At 42.3% G+C, this 17,363-nt stretch overlaps 2 protein-coding genes across 2 annotated transcripts in view; one reads left to right on the top strand and one right to left on the bottom strand.

Annotated features, from left to right (window-relative positions):
- Window positions 1-4,819: 4,819 nt before the first annotated feature.
- Window positions 4,820-6,472, bottom strand: LOC126108978 (10 kDa heat shock protein, mitochondrial). The gene is made up of 3 exons (XM_049914379.1): window positions 6,322-6,472; window positions 5,990-6,157; window positions 4,820-5,242 (listed from the first exon to the last, which is right to left on the bottom strand). The coding sequence occupies exons 1-3, from the start codon at window positions 6,322-6,324 to the stop codon at window positions 5,099-5,101; spliced, it is 315 nt and encodes a 104-aa protein (XP_049770336.1). The 5' UTR covers window positions 6,325-6,472; the 3' UTR covers window positions 4,820-5,098.
- Window positions 6,473-6,862: 390 nt separating this feature from the next.
- Window positions 6,863-17,363, top strand: part of LOC126108977 (heat shock protein 60A) — a 67,216-nt gene continuing 56,715 nt past the window's right edge. Inside the window, exons 1-2 of the mRNA XM_049914378.1 lie at window positions 6,863-7,154; window positions 7,383-7,544. Coding sequence (XP_049770335.1) covers window positions 7,383-7,544 — 162 coding nt within the window. The 5' untranslated portion in view covers window positions 6,863-7,154. The remainder of the gene's footprint in view (window positions 7,155-7,382; window positions 7,545-17,363) is intronic.

The raw sequence follows: 17,363 nt of genomic DNA, 5'->3' as shown, positions 1-17,363 counted from the left end.
GACTGAATTGGGGAATTCTCCTGGGTTTTTCCATTGTAAAGGAACATTAGAAAATAGACTTATTCATTTCAGCTTTCACTTTGTTACTATCAATTTCGGTTCCTGTCTCATTTGCTAGGGTCTGAACATGAAATTTGGTGCCACTAACAGCCTTTACAACTGACCAGAATTTCTGTTTGTTTTGTTAAATTTCATTTGAAAATATTCTGCTACAGTAGTCATTGAAGGCATCACGTATTGCTCTCCTGGCAGTCAAACATGTTTCATTCAGCATCTCTATCTATAGTCCCACACTTTGCTTTACACCTGTTATGCAGTAGCCTATGTTTCTTTATAAGTTTCCGTACAGTGGCTTTATACCATGGAGGTTCCCTCACTTTAACAACTGTGCCATGGTCAAACATTGTAATTTCTGTATGAAATTTTAAAATTACTAGATTATTTGTGTGTGATCGAGAAGCTCATCAACATATGAAAATGCAACTGTTCACGGAAGAATGGAGGTAGAGAGGTAAAAATTGACACACATGCCTGAAATGACATCAGGTTTTATTGAAACTGAAAGCAAGTGCAGAAACTGGCCAACAGATGCTGCACGAGAATCGTTTATAAAATGAGCTGCAGTGAGAGAAGCATTCAGATCACCTCTGGCCTGACTGTTAAACAACTGCTGGAAGGTAAGACTTTTCTGTGGCACAGTGCTCCTCCCCATAGTTCTAGACATGTGGACGATCTCTTGCATTTGGTGAGATCACGTGTTGAGCCACCACAGCCACCATGCTTGGCCTCCCATGTCACCAGAGCTGAAAAAAGTGTGATTATTGGCTGTGGGGTTACCCGAAGTTGCAAGTCTTCTGCGATCACCCGGCCTCATTAGGGATGCTAAAAGACATCTGATGGCAATTTCTCACCATACCTACTGAAATACAGTGGTGCACAACACTGTCCCTACAACATGTGTACTGTTGAATAACGGCCAACATGTTGAGCATTTGTTATAAAGAACATCATCTTTGCTAAAAATCAACCCATTTGTTGGTCATTTTGTACAGTTTTCTTTTCTTTCAATAAAACCCCATGTCATTTCAAGTAAGTTTGTCAGTTTTTACTCCAGTGCTTCGATTATTCCGTGAAGTATTGAATTCTCAGGTGTTAACAGATTTTTTGGTCACTTTGTGAGTTAAGAATAACAGCAGTCACAGTACAGATGCTTCTGAGCGCCCTGGAGTTTTGTTCCCCCATACTGAGGTTAGTTTCATTCTTGGGACAGTCTGTCAATAATCCCCTTTTTTTCCTCTTATGAAGGCCCTCCACACAAGAGGGAAGTTGTTAAAGTCACAACGTTTTAGTCTGCCTTGTAGAATTCCATGTGCCCCTCCATAGCCGAGTGGTCTTACAAGGGAACCTCCCCATCGCACCCCCTTCAGATTTAGTTATAAGTTGGCACAGTGGATAGGCCTTGAGAAACTGAACACATATCAATCGAGAAAACAGGAAGAAGTTGCATGGAACTTTGATAAAAATTAATAAAATATACAAATTGAGTAGTCCATGTGCAACATAGGCAACATTCAGGAGAATCTGAGCTCAGCAGCGTCGTGGTCCCGTGGTTAGCGTGAGTAGCTGCGAAGCGAGAGGTCCTCGGTTCAAGTCTTCCCCCGACTGAACAATTTACTTACTTTATTTTCGCAAAGTTATGATCTGTCCGTTCGTTCATTGACGTCTCTGTTCACTGTAATAAGTTTAGTGTCTGTGTTTTGCGACCGCACCGCAAAACCGTGCGATTAGTAGACGAAACGACGTGCTTCTCCAATGGGAACCGAAAACATTTGATCGCAAGGTCATAGGTCAACCGATTCCTCCACAGGAAAACATGACTGATATGTTCTATACGACACTGGTGACGGCATGTGCGTCACATGACAGGAATATGTTGTCAGCCCACCTAACTTGTACACTTAGCGAATGGGTAAAAAGATTCTTGTACCTTGCCCGATTTAGGTTTTCTTGTGGATGTGATAATCACTCCCAAAAAAGTGGTGAAAACATAAGAATTTGTCACATAAACTGAAAATAAAAAATTAAACTTTTCACTGGAGGGAAGACTTGAACCTAGGACCTCTCGTTCCGTAGCTGCTCTCACTAACCACGGGACCACGGTGCTCCTTGACTCCCAGTCTCCTTGATGTTGCCTATCTTAAAATGGACTACTTAGTTTGTATATTTTATTAATTTTTTTCATAGTTCCACACAACTTCTTCCTGTTTTCTCGATTGACCTGTGTTCAGTTTTTCAAGGCCTATCCACTGTGCCAACTTATAACTAAATCTGAGGGGGGTGTGATGGGGAGGTTCCCTTGTTAGTAGATGGCTGCCACACAATGGACTTGGGTTCAATTCTCGTTACTGCCAAGGATTTTTCCTGTGAGATGATTGGTCGGGGTGCACTCAGCCTTGTGACGTCAACTGAGGAGTCATTTGACTGAGGAGTAGCAGCTCTACAGTCTGCACAGTATGCAAAATGATGGGAGAATGGTGGGCTAATCACATGCACAACCATAATGCATCTGTATGACACCTCATGACAGAGGATGTCACAGCAGACACCCCTTGCACCTACTTGGTCTGGATGAGGAGCTCGTTTTACGTAGCATTATGTGGTCTGCACAAAGGATTTGGAAGGCTCACAGAATACGTTGTAGCTGCACTCACCAGCCCAAAAACTAGTCTGATTCAGCTCTCCACAGTAGTTACGCTGTGGAAATCCCGTCATCTCTGTATGTCTACTGCAATCCACTTATTTATTGAAGCCTCGTCTGTCTACAATTTTTACGCCAACCCGCACGTCCCTCCATTACCAAATTTGTGATTTCCTTGATAACTCAGGATGTGTCCTCTCCACCAATCCCTTCTTTTAGTAAAGTTGTACCACAAATTACTTTTTCTCCTCCATTACTTGACATTCCCTCTTAGTCTTCAGCCTTATTCTATAGCACTACATTGCAAAAGTTTCTATTCCTATCTCATCTGCTTATCAACCATGTTTCACTTCACTTCAGTATAAGGCTACCCACAAGACAACCACCCTGAAACAAAACTTTCCTAACAATTTTATATTACATTATAACAACTTTTTCTTTTTCCGTGTTGCTTTTTTACAGCTGTCAGTGCTGAGTTCATGTTGTTGTGATCTTCAGTCCTGAGACTCGTTTGATGCAGCTCTCGATGCTACTCCATCCTGTGCAAACTACTTCATCTTCCAGTACCTACTGCAACCTACATCCTTCTGAATCTGCTTAGTGTATTCATCTCTTGGTCTCCCTCTACGATTTTTACCCTCCTTGCTGCCCTCCAATGCTAAATTTGTGATCCCTTGATGCCTCAGAACATGTCCTACCAACCAATCCCTTCTTCTAGTAGTTGAGTTCATACTGTCTCTAATTCAGCCACCATCAGTTATTTTGCTCCCCAAATAGTGAAACTCATTTACTACTTTAATGTCATGTTCTCCATCTAATTCTGTCAGCATCGCCTGACTGAATTCAGTTTAATTAACCTTGTCTGACTTTAGTTGATGTTTACCTTTTAACCTTTCAAGACACTGTTCCAAATATTTTAATTAAAATGTTAAAAATACAATTCAGAGATCATGAAATCACAGTATTCATGAAGACCTAACACATTTTTCTCTGTGATACCCAATGCAAAGTACAACCTTAAAATGTCACAACAGTTCGTTTTTATTTAAAGCGCAGTACTAATCTACAATTTTAGTAGAATATAGTTTCATGTTTGATGACATGCATCGTACTCTTCCACCACCCCTGACATTTACAAATTTCACAGCTGCATATTTTTTTTTCTTTTTATTAAGGCAGGCATACCTAACGACGTACAAATTAAAGAGCGAATAACTTGAGCTCTCACACTATGTAAATCTTTCCTTAATGTAACACTAGCAACTTCTAACTCATTAGGTGTATCATTGAATATCACGCGCGGCGAAGGCAATCATAGTCAACATCTCTTGCACATTGCTTGAATTTACTTACGTATGTATTACAACTTGCAAAAACCACTAACCTAATGATTTGATAATCTGATCTTATGAGTCAATTTGCCGCTGCTGGTAGCGCATTACACGGGTCGTTATTTCAACGCTCCTATACCCCGGTACGTCTAGTCCGCGCGTCTATTATATGCACGCGAAGCGCACCGCGATGAAGACGGATTTGTAGGCGAACGATTACAGATAATTTATAAGAATGACGCCCAGAACTTCACATTCTCACGTCAGCCATCTCATCCGTAAAATGCTGGCCCGACAGTTTATCGATTAGCATCAGCGATGTATGTACGTCGGTACAGTCGCTACCTTCAAAGATTACACAGTCTCCCGCTGCGAATAGGTGTGACGAAAGCAGTTAACCTGTACACATAGCTTGCAATTTCGGGCAAATTTATGTCACAAAAAGTCAGTATTACAGTTGTGAGCTGCGTTTGAGTGTTACTGTAATGGTGGTCCTAGTAGAAACATGTTATAAGGAAACCCCAAACAAGCTTTTACGGTAATTAGCTCTCACATGCGTCATTCTCCAATACACAGAATCTTTATCGACACTCTGCAGTTTGCTTCATGTTCCACGAAATTAAAAAGGTAATCAGGAAAAATTAGTTGGGGGCAGGCGATGCGTACTGCAAATGCATTCTGAACAAGCTCGATGCCACAGTCCACAGATTATCATGTTTACCGTAAGAATTTGTTAAATTTAACTCCCTAAAAACGGCCAGTTGGAGGGTTTTATAAGATTAACTCTGTCTCATCTTTCCAGAAGGATTTTATTGAAAACTTACTGTAAAACAGATGAACACAGCTTATACATTATATAACACAATTATAGTTATCTAACGTTGGGAAAATTAACTCAATAACAAAGTTAGCTCAGTTTCAGGGCTGTCAGATTTAACATGTGCACACTGCACTAACACAGTTCCTGTAGTCCAACACTCGCTTCCAACACAAATCCATGGTTCAGATCGCACAGTTCTAAGATTTACTACATTTGCACATCTGATTTTAGCTTCACAAACTTAATACATCAGCCGTCAAGTTTAGCCAAAATGTCTGACTCCTTGAAGAGATGGTACTCTCTATTTTCATCCAAAATTACTTTTGTTCCCCCATATTCTGGTAGCAAGACTTGGTCGCCAACTTTTATTATTGGGGGAATGTGTTCTCCTTTCTGAAAAAAAAAAAGAGGCCAGCATTAAGTACAATGAACACACAATTCAACTACTTTTAACAACACTGTAATTTTAACAAGCAACTAAAATGCACACCTGACGTTTGGCTCAAACTGACCAAATACAGAGCGAACATAACTGGCTACACTACAGATCAATCTGCTAGGACAACATATCTGTCACTCACAATCATTGGTTATCACCTCTTAATCTATCCTAGACCTCAAGCTATACCACATATCAGTCTGTCATGACCAAATCTACCAATTTCGGCTAAACGCCTGTTTTACCATACTCATTTTCGCCATTAACGTAATTTTTCGTGTCAAATTATCTCATGATTACAGATAAACATTGACACAGTTCTAGATAGTTTTGCCTTGTACAACCATACAGAAGCTGAGTTTAAGACTGATGCCATTTAGTCTTTCAGGGCGTATATTTGCTGAATTGCCACTTTCCGCTGTTGTATTATTAATCAACTGGCACAATATTTTTCATTGTCTATAATGCATCGAACTGTTTACAGTATTAAAGTTGTGATACTATATCCACCAAATACGACTTCTGCTGAACTACTGAAAAGTGACTGGCCGGTACGAAAGTTTGATCTAATACCATTTCCCTAGCAATTTCATTAACAGTGAAGTTTACGAACATTTCACACACATACATACTTTTGCGTGTGTTTCGTAATTCTAGCATAAGAAGAAGTAAACAAATTTTTCTTACACGTTACTACCTACATTGTTTCTTACGCCAGGTCCTACAGCTACAACAGTCGCCTTCTGCACTTTCTCCTGCGCCTTTTCAGGGATTACAATTCCTCCTTTCGTCTTCGTTATTGCCTCTGCCCTCTGAACCAACACTCTATCAAACATAGGAAGCAATTTCTTCGCAGCAGCTGCAGCAGCCTGTAAATTAGAATGTAATGCGTAAACACCTTCCTGCTACGCAAATTAAACCATTCAAAAACAAATTCAGCGTAAGTAACATTTCCAATTTTAATCTTTTTGCGCAGCCCAAAAAAGCTGTACACCTCGCATTAATTCCAACCAGTAGAGAGATTAGTTCTTACCATTTTCTATAACGTGCACCTCTAAGTTAGAACAACACCGGCTTTTCCAGCAGCTTCTTTCCACCACGCGATAACCCAAAGTTCAAGACCGCTACAGATCCCAGTTGTTTCTCTTTCCAATAGACTGGTAACATCTAATGACACACCTAGGCCCAACTTGCTGGCGACATCTCTTAAGCAAAGTTTTTAACTACATCGGTTTTCTACGTGATAATACGAATTATCTTGATTCGTTATAAATTTTCAACACTAGATGGCAGGACAAATAGTGAGTAGGACATTTCTGTCTACATGCTACTCTTCAATTTATTCATCAATGAAAAGATAAGAATGGTCATTTAACTGTGTAAACAAATATTACCTATCGATATATCAAAATCTGAAAAGTTATTAGCATTGTAAAATGCTTAAATTGAATAAAAATTTATGAAAGAAGATTAATATCAAAGAGACCGATACTTTACACTGTTACATCATCTTCTGCAGTAGCTTCTAGAATGAGGCCCTGAATCAAGCATTTACCATTTTTTTAACTCATAAATCTCTTTCCTTCGAAGAACTACAACTTGTACATGGCCGTAGCGCTTTCTGTAGCCACATTATAAGTATCTGGGATGGATATAAGTTCTCACAGGAAACATTTTTCGTCACATATCTGCACACTTTATTAGGTATATCAACAGACATGCTCGATTTGGGTCCTCGCGTGATTTTACACTTCCCATGTGCCACCACTTTCATCTGAAGCTGCGTGCGGCGTGGGAGAAGCATCGAGCCGGCGTTTGGGTTACAATAAACGTATAATTCTATTAAGTTTAGCAATATTAAGCAAGGTACGTATGAAGTGAAAACCCCCATAGGTTAAACAACGTATACAGTGAAAATATGTTTATTATTTTCACGTATCTCCTGAAAAAGAACGAAAGGATGGTAGCCCGGTTTAGGGGCGGCGATGTTTCATAACTATGTATAAAAACACTTAATATTGGATTGGTATTTTTCTTATACTGTTAAATTACTTGACGAAGGTATAATACAACATTATTTGTTACGCATTTCAGATGTACCGCCTACCTAGAGTACTTCGATCAAATGCTTTGCAGCAAATTTATCAAGTGCGATCTTTCGCAAAAGATGTTCGGTTTGGTCCAGAAGTAAGAGCATTGATGTTGCAAGGTGTAGATATTCTAGCAGATGCTGTTGCTGTTACCATGGGACCAAAGGTAAGTCTACGGCCAAGTTGCTTACATTTTAGTTAAATGTTAATGGAGCTCTGGTTAGGCTACTGAATACAAGTAAACGTTTACCAGAATTGAGTCTAGCATAAAAAATAAACAATAATATATATACGTAACAATGCATAACATACCGTCCTCTTTAAAGAGGAATTTTTACATGTTCGTACAGCAAATAACTCATATTTCTCTATGTATGAAGTTGACAAATTGTACACAGTTATAAAATGATCATTTAATGAATAAATAGCAACGATCTAAGCTAACACGAAATCTCGTAGTGTACACACAAGCCAGGGCTTAACTGGTGACTTTCTACAAAAAGTTGATCATGTGCAAAGGTGTAGAAAATAGTGCTTAATTGTTCTATAATGCAACAAAGAAACAAATGGATTATGGAATCGATGTTCTTCGTTCATCAGAGTTTATGTTCCAGAAAATGACAGATAAGCTCACAGTTATTCACAAATTGAAGACATCGTATGCTGGAATTTTGGAGTAACATGATCATGTAAATCAACTAGAAGCGGTGAGGAATTGAATGCTAATCAATATGTCCTGTATCAGAGGATGGATGCAGAATGATAAAGGAAGCCACTAGTCAGTTTCCAAAACACACAGTTGATCTTGAAGGACACACAGTTTGCTTGATTGAGCAATTCAGTTGTTTTATTTTATATGTGGCCTTCACTTATTGACAAATTTCCTTCATTTGTTTTCAGTTTTATTTTCAGCAGCATTTTAGTAGTAGCGTACTGTTAAGTATGGTGAGTAGAGTGAATCATCGCATGTATGTATCGTAACAAGGTTAGGTCTCGGGAAAGAAAGTAAACTTTTAGGGCTTATCTTATACAGAAATGTTGCAGTAGGCCTACACAGTAAAATAGCTGCATTGCTAAGTTATCATGAGCTCTGTTTTTGTACAACTGTAATGAGATACCTAACATGATTTCACTCAGTCCATGGCAGGAGCAGATAGACATTCATTCACTGTCTAGTATATCTTTAGTGTTGTTGCTGTGTCATTGTATGTTCTCCAAACCCTATCACATACTTGTTGCGCATCATGGTCTGTGATGTACTAGTTCTTGTACCTTGTATACTCAAAATGTTAAATTTGTCAATTTTAGGTACGTTTTTAGTGTGAACTGCCCATGATAATTTTATTACATTGTAATGGCTGGTAGAGGAAGGGTTTCTCTCTCTCTTTGCGCTATTTTTATAGATAAGTAGCTTGTATAATTTGTTTTTAATGAACTTTTAGCAAGGTGTAATAAAAATGTTCAAATGTTTCAGTTTTTTAACTTTCTAAAATATTTAATTTGCCATCATTTTAAAAAATGAATCAATGAAGTTTGTACCAATTTCTGTAAGATGTTGAACTTTTACTTTTCTATGATGGTGAGTTCCTGAGGAAAATATACCTTAATGTTAAAAAATAAAATCTCAGGAAACAGGTTTTAAAGTTGAACATAGTTTGTAACTCGCCTCAGAAGATCCCTGCACCATATCCTGAGTCATCTGCATTTTCATCATCCTCCCTGGTCCTCTCAGCATTCTTAGAGTGCATTCTTGCCTTCCTAGCTAGCATAGTCATTTCATAATTTGCTTTCTTCACGCAGACAGCATCCAACTCGTAACATACCATCACCATATTTTTCCCAGGTTGTATGTCGTATCTTCTGAAGCATCCTAATACTCCCACGTTGCCATCATTAAATGAAAGAATTGCATCATAAACACCCAAATTCAATGTATCCTTAGGCCTATTTAAAAGTACAGTTTTAGGAATTGTAGACCATACAAAGCTCTTAAATGATTTGTTTGATTTTCGTGTTTTTCCATACAAACACTTACGCAACAGGTTTTGATCAGTCAGGCTTCTTAAAACAGGCTTAATTATATTGCACACTCCAGCAGGTAATGAGTCCCTTTGACTGTATACTGTTCACCAGCTGCTAGAGCACTGTTGTAGTTGTAAAACACAGTTGGCACTTTTGGGTAAAAGGAATGACAATGCTCCTCATCAATTGATAGTTTGATAGTAAATTGCCCAGATATCCTGCTTCATTTTCATCATACTGTCACAGTTCCATCTAATTTCCATACCATAATTATTATGCTAACTGTCTCTCCTTATCTGTGAGATTTCCTTTCACAGATACTGGTTTTCAGTCCAGTAATTTTATGCCTTTCATATCTTTTTTCAACTTGCGGCTGGGGGCTCCCATTCTTTTCTGGACGTGCCCAATACAGTCCAGCTTTTCTGCACTGACAACTCCATACGGCTTTGTTTCTACCACAATCTTGAAGCTCTTGGTGTCTCCGTACCCTAAATACGTTGCATACCTTAGCTCCAACATATCAGCTGGCGTGGAAAAAATATTTACTGCACCTGCGGCTCCAATGTTCCCCCTAAACCCTTCAAAATTTACACCACATTCAGAACTTCCTTGAGATTAAGTTTTTCTTAACCCTTTATAAATGCATACTTATGACAGTACTTATGCAGTACCTCTACATCTAGCACTTCTGCCGGTACCCATGTGCTTGTTATACACTGAAGAGCCAGAGAAACTGGTATACTTGCCTGATATTGTGTACGGCCCCCACCAGCATGCAGAAGTGGGCACAACATGAGGTGGCATGGACTGAATTAATGTCTGAAGTAGTGCTGGGGGGGAACTGACACCATGAATCCTGCAATGCTATCCATAAAAACATAAGGGTGTGAAGAGGTGATGATCTCTTCTGAACAGCACATTGCAAGGCATTCCAGATATGCTCAATAACGTTCATGTCTTGGTAGCAATTCTGGGCGTTCAGGGTGTCGCATTGTCCTACTGTGATTGCCAAGTCCGTCAGAATGCACAGTGGATATTAATGGAAGCAGGTGATCAGACAGGATGCTTACGTACATGTCTCCTGTTAGTTGTATCTAGACATATCAGGGGTCCCATATCACTCCAACTGCACACGCGGCACACCATTACAGAGCCTCAAACAGCTTGAACAATCCCCTGGTGACATGCAGCGTCCATGGAGTCATAAGGTTGTCTCTCTACCTGTACATGTCCATCTGCTCGATACAATTTAAAATGAGACTTGTCTGACCAGGCAACTTATTTCCAGTCAGCAGTTGTCCAATGACAGTTTTGACGGGCACAGGCGAGGCATAAAGCTCTGTGTCAAGCAGACATCAAGGGTACACGAATGGACCTTCAGAACTGAAAGCCTGTATCAATGATGTTTTGTTGAATGGTTCACATGCTGACTCTTGTTGATAGCTCAGCATTGAAATCTGCAGCAATTTGTGGAAGGGTTGCACTTCTGTCATGTTGAATGATTCTCTTCAGTCGTCGCCGGTCACTTTCTTGCAGGATCTTTTTCCGGCTGAAGCAGTGTTGGAGATTTGATGATTTACTGGGTTCCTGATATCTACAGTACAGTCGTGACATCTAACCTACACTGAAGCTTGTAAGAAGTATGCACGTCTTCATCCTGTGTCAATGACGTCTAGCTATGCTTTTGTTACATCTTTACCCCTTCCTCCTGAAATACGGCATCCCGGCTACAGTCCCCAGTTGAAATATGTTTTCCCGGCTACGACAGAAGTTGAAAATATGCTCACTATTCTTTATTTACTTAAATTTGCCATATTTTGTGACAGTACCTTTTCCGTTAGACGTTTGCAAGGCGATATTAGTCTTGGCTTCAGTTGTCTTAAGTATGATTCCACAATGCATCTTTGTCGGTTGCAGAATTCACGTGGTTCAACGTGTTTCCCTCATTTTGGTGTTTCAAATACCAGTTCTTCAAATGTAGTTTCTTCTTGTAGTTAATACAAAAAAAAACAGTAACATAATTCAAAATTATTTATGACGGCGACCTTCACATTGTTCTACCGTCAACACACACCAAGAGTTAACTGCCGACTGACTACAGTCAAAGACGACTCCAGTGTCAAAGATGTTTTACACAACACACAAACTTCCACTTGTAATCAGTCTCTTTGCTATTCTTCGATACATTTACTAATAGTAATCAATATGCTTTCACTCTCAAAATTATAAGTAAATTAACATATAATAAGGCAAATTATAATAAATTCTGACAAAAAATATAAGAAAACATTTACAATTCGGTATCGACAAATACGGTAAAAAAAATAAATCTCCCAGATCCATTACACTCCCCCAGTCCTAAACCCCTCTCCTCTCTCCCCCACCCCCCCTCCCCTGTGGTTCCCGCACCCTCTCCTCTGGGTGCCGCTCCCCCTCCCCAGCCGGAGAAGTGTCCCACTTCTTCGGCATCTGCCGGTCAAGGGCAACCCTCCCAGGACTTCCCCTTCCCGGCACCTTCCAGGCCGGAGGTCTGCTGCCGCGCACCAAGAGAGGGGGAGGGGGGAGGAGGAGATTAGGACATAGATATTTAGCAGTTGGAAAACATTCCTGGGTTTGCTATTAGTTACCAAAGCAGAATTCACAGTGGATTTTCTTGTTAAAACCTGTCTGGCAAATTCTTTACATCCCTGAGAACTGAAGGAATAGGAAAAGTGTAAGCCAAGCAGCCGCCCCCCCCCCCCCCCCCCCACACACACACACACACACACACACACACACACTCACACAGTCCAATTTTTCAGGGATCCACTCTCAAACTTCACGTTGTGCAGGCAACTAAGAATTGAAAATTGGGCATGTTTTTATCAGCATATATGGGAGGCTGACAACATTTTCTCTTTCTGTTCCCGATCTTGCTGCAGTTGGCTCCATTATGCCGCACAGCCCCCCTCGATCTCAAACAGAAAAGAAGAAGAAACACAACTCCCGGAACAAGGAGCCTCTGGTGTCACCAGAGGTCCTGTCCCCACCTTCACCACCTGATTCTGACCTGCTGTTCATGGTTGTTGCCCCATCCTTGTCGGTGACAGCTGGTGACCCGGCAGCATGACAGACTTCGGTCTGTTCATCCCCCCCCCCCCCCCCCTGTTCATTATCCAATGGAATTGTAATGGATATTACTGTCACCTGCCGTAGTTGAAATCCCATATTTCGTTTTACTCTGCAGCTTGTGTGGTTCTACAGGAATCTCATTTTACTGATAATCACTCACTGACCCTCTGTGGGGTCCCTTGCTTTCTGTCGCAATCGGGTCTGCCCCCTGCGGGCCTCTGGTGGCGTTTGTATGTTGGTCCGTACGGACATTGCTAGCACGTGCACCCTCTTCAAACTACCTCGGAAGTGGTTGCTGTTAGGGTCCACCTGGACTCTGGAGTCACAGTTTGCAGTCTTTATCTCCCTCTTGACAGGACTCTTACACCTACTGCCTTAACTGCCCTTCTTCAGCAACTTCCTTCTCGGGGATTTTAATGTTCATCATCACTTGTGGTGCATTTCCATCTAGTTGGAGTCTTCTCATAGACAAGTTTCTTGCAGACTGTGACTTGTGCATTCTTAATGATGGCTCCCCTACCCATTTCAGTGCTGGTCATGGTACCTTTTCCGCCATTGATCTTTCTCTTTCTTCTCCCTCCCTCTCCCCCCTCCTCTCTTCATTACACTGGTTGCCACATGATGGCCTTTGCGGTGGACGACCACTTGCCATTGATTCTCACTCCCTTCCCGCTCCCCGATGGACAGGTTACCTCGTAGGGCTTTCCACTGGGCCGATTGGCTTCTATATACTGCACAGGTCGTCTTTTCTCCCTTTTTGTTGGGTCCTACGTGACGTGTTCGATGAGATTGTTCGCGCTCCTAGCCTTGCTATCATACACTCATCCGGACCGTTTCACCGCTGGCAAGTCCCATGGTGGAGTATGGCCATTGCCATCCGTGATCGCCGTCAAGCTTTGCAACACATTAAGAGGCATCCATCCGCTGTCAGTCTTATTACCTTTAAACACCTTTGTGCCAAAGCCCGTTACTTAATGAAACAGAGCAAACAGGTATGTTGTGAACGGTCTGTTTCGTCCGTCGGTTCTACTGTCCCTATGTCACGAGTATGGGCTACACTTCGCTCTCTCCAAGGTTGCCATTGGCTGTCAACCCTCCCGGGCCTTGCCCTCCCGGATGACCTTTGCACGGACCTGTTGATTCTCGCAGAATATCTTGTGACCCCATTTTGCAACAGCATCAGCATCAACCTCCTATCCGGCTGCTTTCCTTCACCAGAAACAGTGGGCTGAAGCTTCTGCCTTATATTTTACCCCATGTCAGTCAGAATCTTACAATGAACCTTTTACTGAAAGGGAACTTCTTTCCGCACTTTCTTCTTATGATATGGCCATGGCCCAGACTCCATTCGTAACCGATTGCTTCAACATCTCAGTGCTTCACGACATCTTTTCCAGGTATTTGGCTCCAGGGTGACTTCCCTTCTCAATGGAGGGTTAGCATCGTGTTCCTGTCCTTAAGCCTGTTAAGAACCCCCTATTTGTTGAAAGCTATCGGACAATTAGTCTGACAAACATTGTTTGCAAGTTACTTGAACAGATGGTAGCCCGTCAGTTAAATTGGGTCCTCGAATCTCGGGATCTGTTGTCCCATTACCAGTGCGGCTTCCGAGAGGTACGGTCTTCGATCATTTACTTCGCTTGAAATCTGCGGCTCGGCAGGTTCTTTCCCAGCGCTGCCATTTGGTTGCAGTATTTTTCGACCTTTGCAAGGCCTATGACACGGCTTGGCGCCATCATATTTCACTTACATTTCATGAGTGGGGTCTTTGGGGCCTACTCCAGATGTTCTATCCGCCAGTTCCTGTTCCATCAGTCGTTTGGGGTTCATGTTGGTACTGTTTTTAGTTTTCCATGGACCTAAGAGAATGGCATCCCACAGGGTTCCGTATTGAATGTACTACTTTTCCTCATTGCTATAGATGGACTTGTGGCCTCAGTTGGTCCTTTGGTCACCCCTGCTCTGTATGTGCACGATTTCTGCATTTGGGTTAGTTCCTCTTCGATGGCCTCTGCAGAGCGACAGCTCCATGGTTCTATACGGCATGCCTCTGTGTGGACCCTCTCACACAGGTTTCATTCTCTCCTTTAAAATCACGTGTGATCCACTTCTGTCGCTGTACTACAGTCCACCCCAATCCAGAGCTTTAACTTGATGCACAATGATTACCTGTGGTCCCACAGTTTGGTTTCCTGGGTTTTGTTTTCGACAACAAGCTCACTTGGCTGCCTCATATCAGACTTCTGAAGATAGGATGTTTTCGTAAACTCAATGTCCTTCGCTTCCTTGCCCACACCCCTTGGGGTGCGGATCGTTCCACTCTTCTCCGCCTTTATCGGGCTTTAGTGCTGTCTCACTTGGACTATGGTTGTCAAGTTTATGGTTCGGCTGCTGCTTCCACAAGCACCTCCTGGATCTGGTCCACCATCGTGGTATCCCGTTTGGCCACCGGTGCCTTCTCTACTAGCCCTGTAGATAGTCTACTGGTTCCCCCCCCCCCCCTCTCCCCTTTCTGTTCTGCTGTCTCAGCTTCTGGTTTCTTATGCAATCACTGTCCATTCCTCTCCCACTCGTTCTTCCTATTCTATCCTGTTCCCAGACCAAAGACATCGCCCACCTGATTCCCGCCCTCAGGCGGGTCTTCCATCTTTGTCCTGTCACCCACGTTCCCTCCCCAACACCCTCCCTTGGTTAGTTCCTCGCCCCCCGGATTCAGATGGATCTCTGCCGAGGTCCAAAAGATTCCGTTCTCGCGATGGTGATCCATTGTTTTTTCTGCTGAATTTTATGGGAGTTTTGGTATGCTGTAGTTTTTTTACTCAGATGGCTCTAAATATGCTGATCGTGTGGGATATGCCTTCATGTCCTCTGTTGGCATGGAAAATCATCTCCTGCCAACTGCATGTGGGGGATTCACTGCGGAATTGATGGCAATTTCACAGGCCCTTACCTTTATTGAACAGTCGCAACTCTACCGCGTTTTGTTATTTACGGACTCAATGAGTGGCCTTCTGGCTATTGATCGCCATCCCTTGGTCTCTGCCGCCCATGACCGTCTCGCTGATCTTCACCATGCTGCTTGTTCCGTTGACTTCCTTTGGGTCCCTGGTCATGTGAGTATCCCAAGTAATGAGTTTGCTGATTGTTTGGCTGGGGAGCAGTCTCTTACCCCACCCCACACCCCACCCCTTCTCTTTAATTCCTCTTGTGGCGGATTTATGGCTTCATATCAAATCCCACTTCGCACAGTCATGGGCCAATCTTGGGAGGCTACCTCCCTGTCTAAGGAACTTCGTGCGATTAAGGTGACACCTGTCCCGTGGCGTTCTTCCTTTCGCCTCTCCCTAAAGGACTCGACCACCCTGTGTCATCTCCACATCGGTCATACCAGGCTGACCCATGGTTTTCTTTTGCGTAATGAGCCACCCCCATTTTGTGGTTGTGGAGCCTTCCAGTCGGTAGCCCGCATTTTTGTAAAATGCTCCTTCTTTTGGCTCTGCGTACTAAGTACTGACTTCCCTGCACTTTACCTTTAATATTGGCAGATGATTCCCAGATGGTTAAACTGGTTCTCAGTTTCCTCTGTGAAAGTGGTTTTTATTTTCCCTCTGGAGTAGGGCCAAGGCGGTGAGGGTTGGGGTGTCTCCCACTGTAAGCTGTGTTTGGAGATTCCTGATTCCCCTCACTGGCAAAGATCCTCTTTTCTTTCCATTTTACTCTGTTTTTATTGCTTTTTGGACTTGGTTAGTCTCCTCCTACAATACGCACTTTTACATTCTAGCAGGTGAACGCTTTTGAATAGCAGGTGGTCTTGCCTGTACTGCATCAGTGGTGGGATATTTCCTGCCTCTAGCATAGCCTTGGGTTTGCCCACCGGTTGACTTCCCTCCTTTTGTTTTCACCATTGGCAACACAGCTGCACTTTTACATTGTTTAGCCTTTTACCTTTTATCGTTATGACTCTTCTGAGATGTAAATCTGTCCGAATAGACCACCTTTGAAACAAGGGACTGATGGCCTTGCTGTTTGGTCCCTTCAGCCCCCAACCAACCCAGTGATGTCATTCCATACACCATTGCCGTCTAGCATGTTTCTGCTCATTCATCAAAGGTATTCTGAGAAGTGGGCAACAGTTACATAACCCATGCTGTAATAAATGGTGACAGACTGTCATCCCTGATAGTGTACAATGTATTACATTGTTTCACCATTGTGCCAGAGGCGAGGACGACGCAGATATGTTCTGCCGTGGCATTTGGATGAGGTGTCAAACTCGGGAGGTGGTCTGGGTGGTGCGACTAGACCCATCTCTTAGTGTTCTGTGGCTGTCCGTGAACCATTCTGCACACACCTGTTGCACTGCCAAAACACTTCTTCCAACATGAGCAGGAATTTCCCTGCATCACTTTCTCTCATGGCAAAAATGCACCCTTCTTCAAACAAACTGATTTGACGTTGCGGTTCGTGCATTCATCTGTGAGGCATCCTGCGCATTTACGCATCCATTACCTTCGGGTCATAGCAACAGTACAAGCCGCAGGCACATTTTACTGGTAGGTTGTGTTGCACCATGATACCGATGTTGACCTCGAACCTGCAGGCCGACATGACTCAAATGCTAATTATTTCTGCAGAACGTATTAATGTACATATCATGTGAATATGAACGTCCTATCTCTAGTAAGTCAAGGTGTTCTGTTTTTCCTGAGCAGAAACATATTACTCCAGTAACGTGAGAAGAGAAAATATGTTTCTGATTTAATTCCATATAACTCCTATTAGTTACAAGCAAAATTACAGAGTAATTTGCTAATGTCAGTGTTTCAATTTTTTTAATGTTGATTCCTGCTAT

The sequence above is a fragment of the Schistocerca cancellata genome, chromosome 11, assembly GCF_023864275.1.
Source record: "Schistocerca cancellata isolate TAMUIC-IGC-003103 chromosome 11, iqSchCanc2.1, whole genome shotgun sequence".
Classification (NCBI taxonomy): Eukaryota; Metazoa; Arthropoda; class Insecta; order Orthoptera; family Acrididae; genus Schistocerca; species Schistocerca cancellata.
This window is presented reverse-complemented; position numbering and strand designations above follow the sequence as displayed.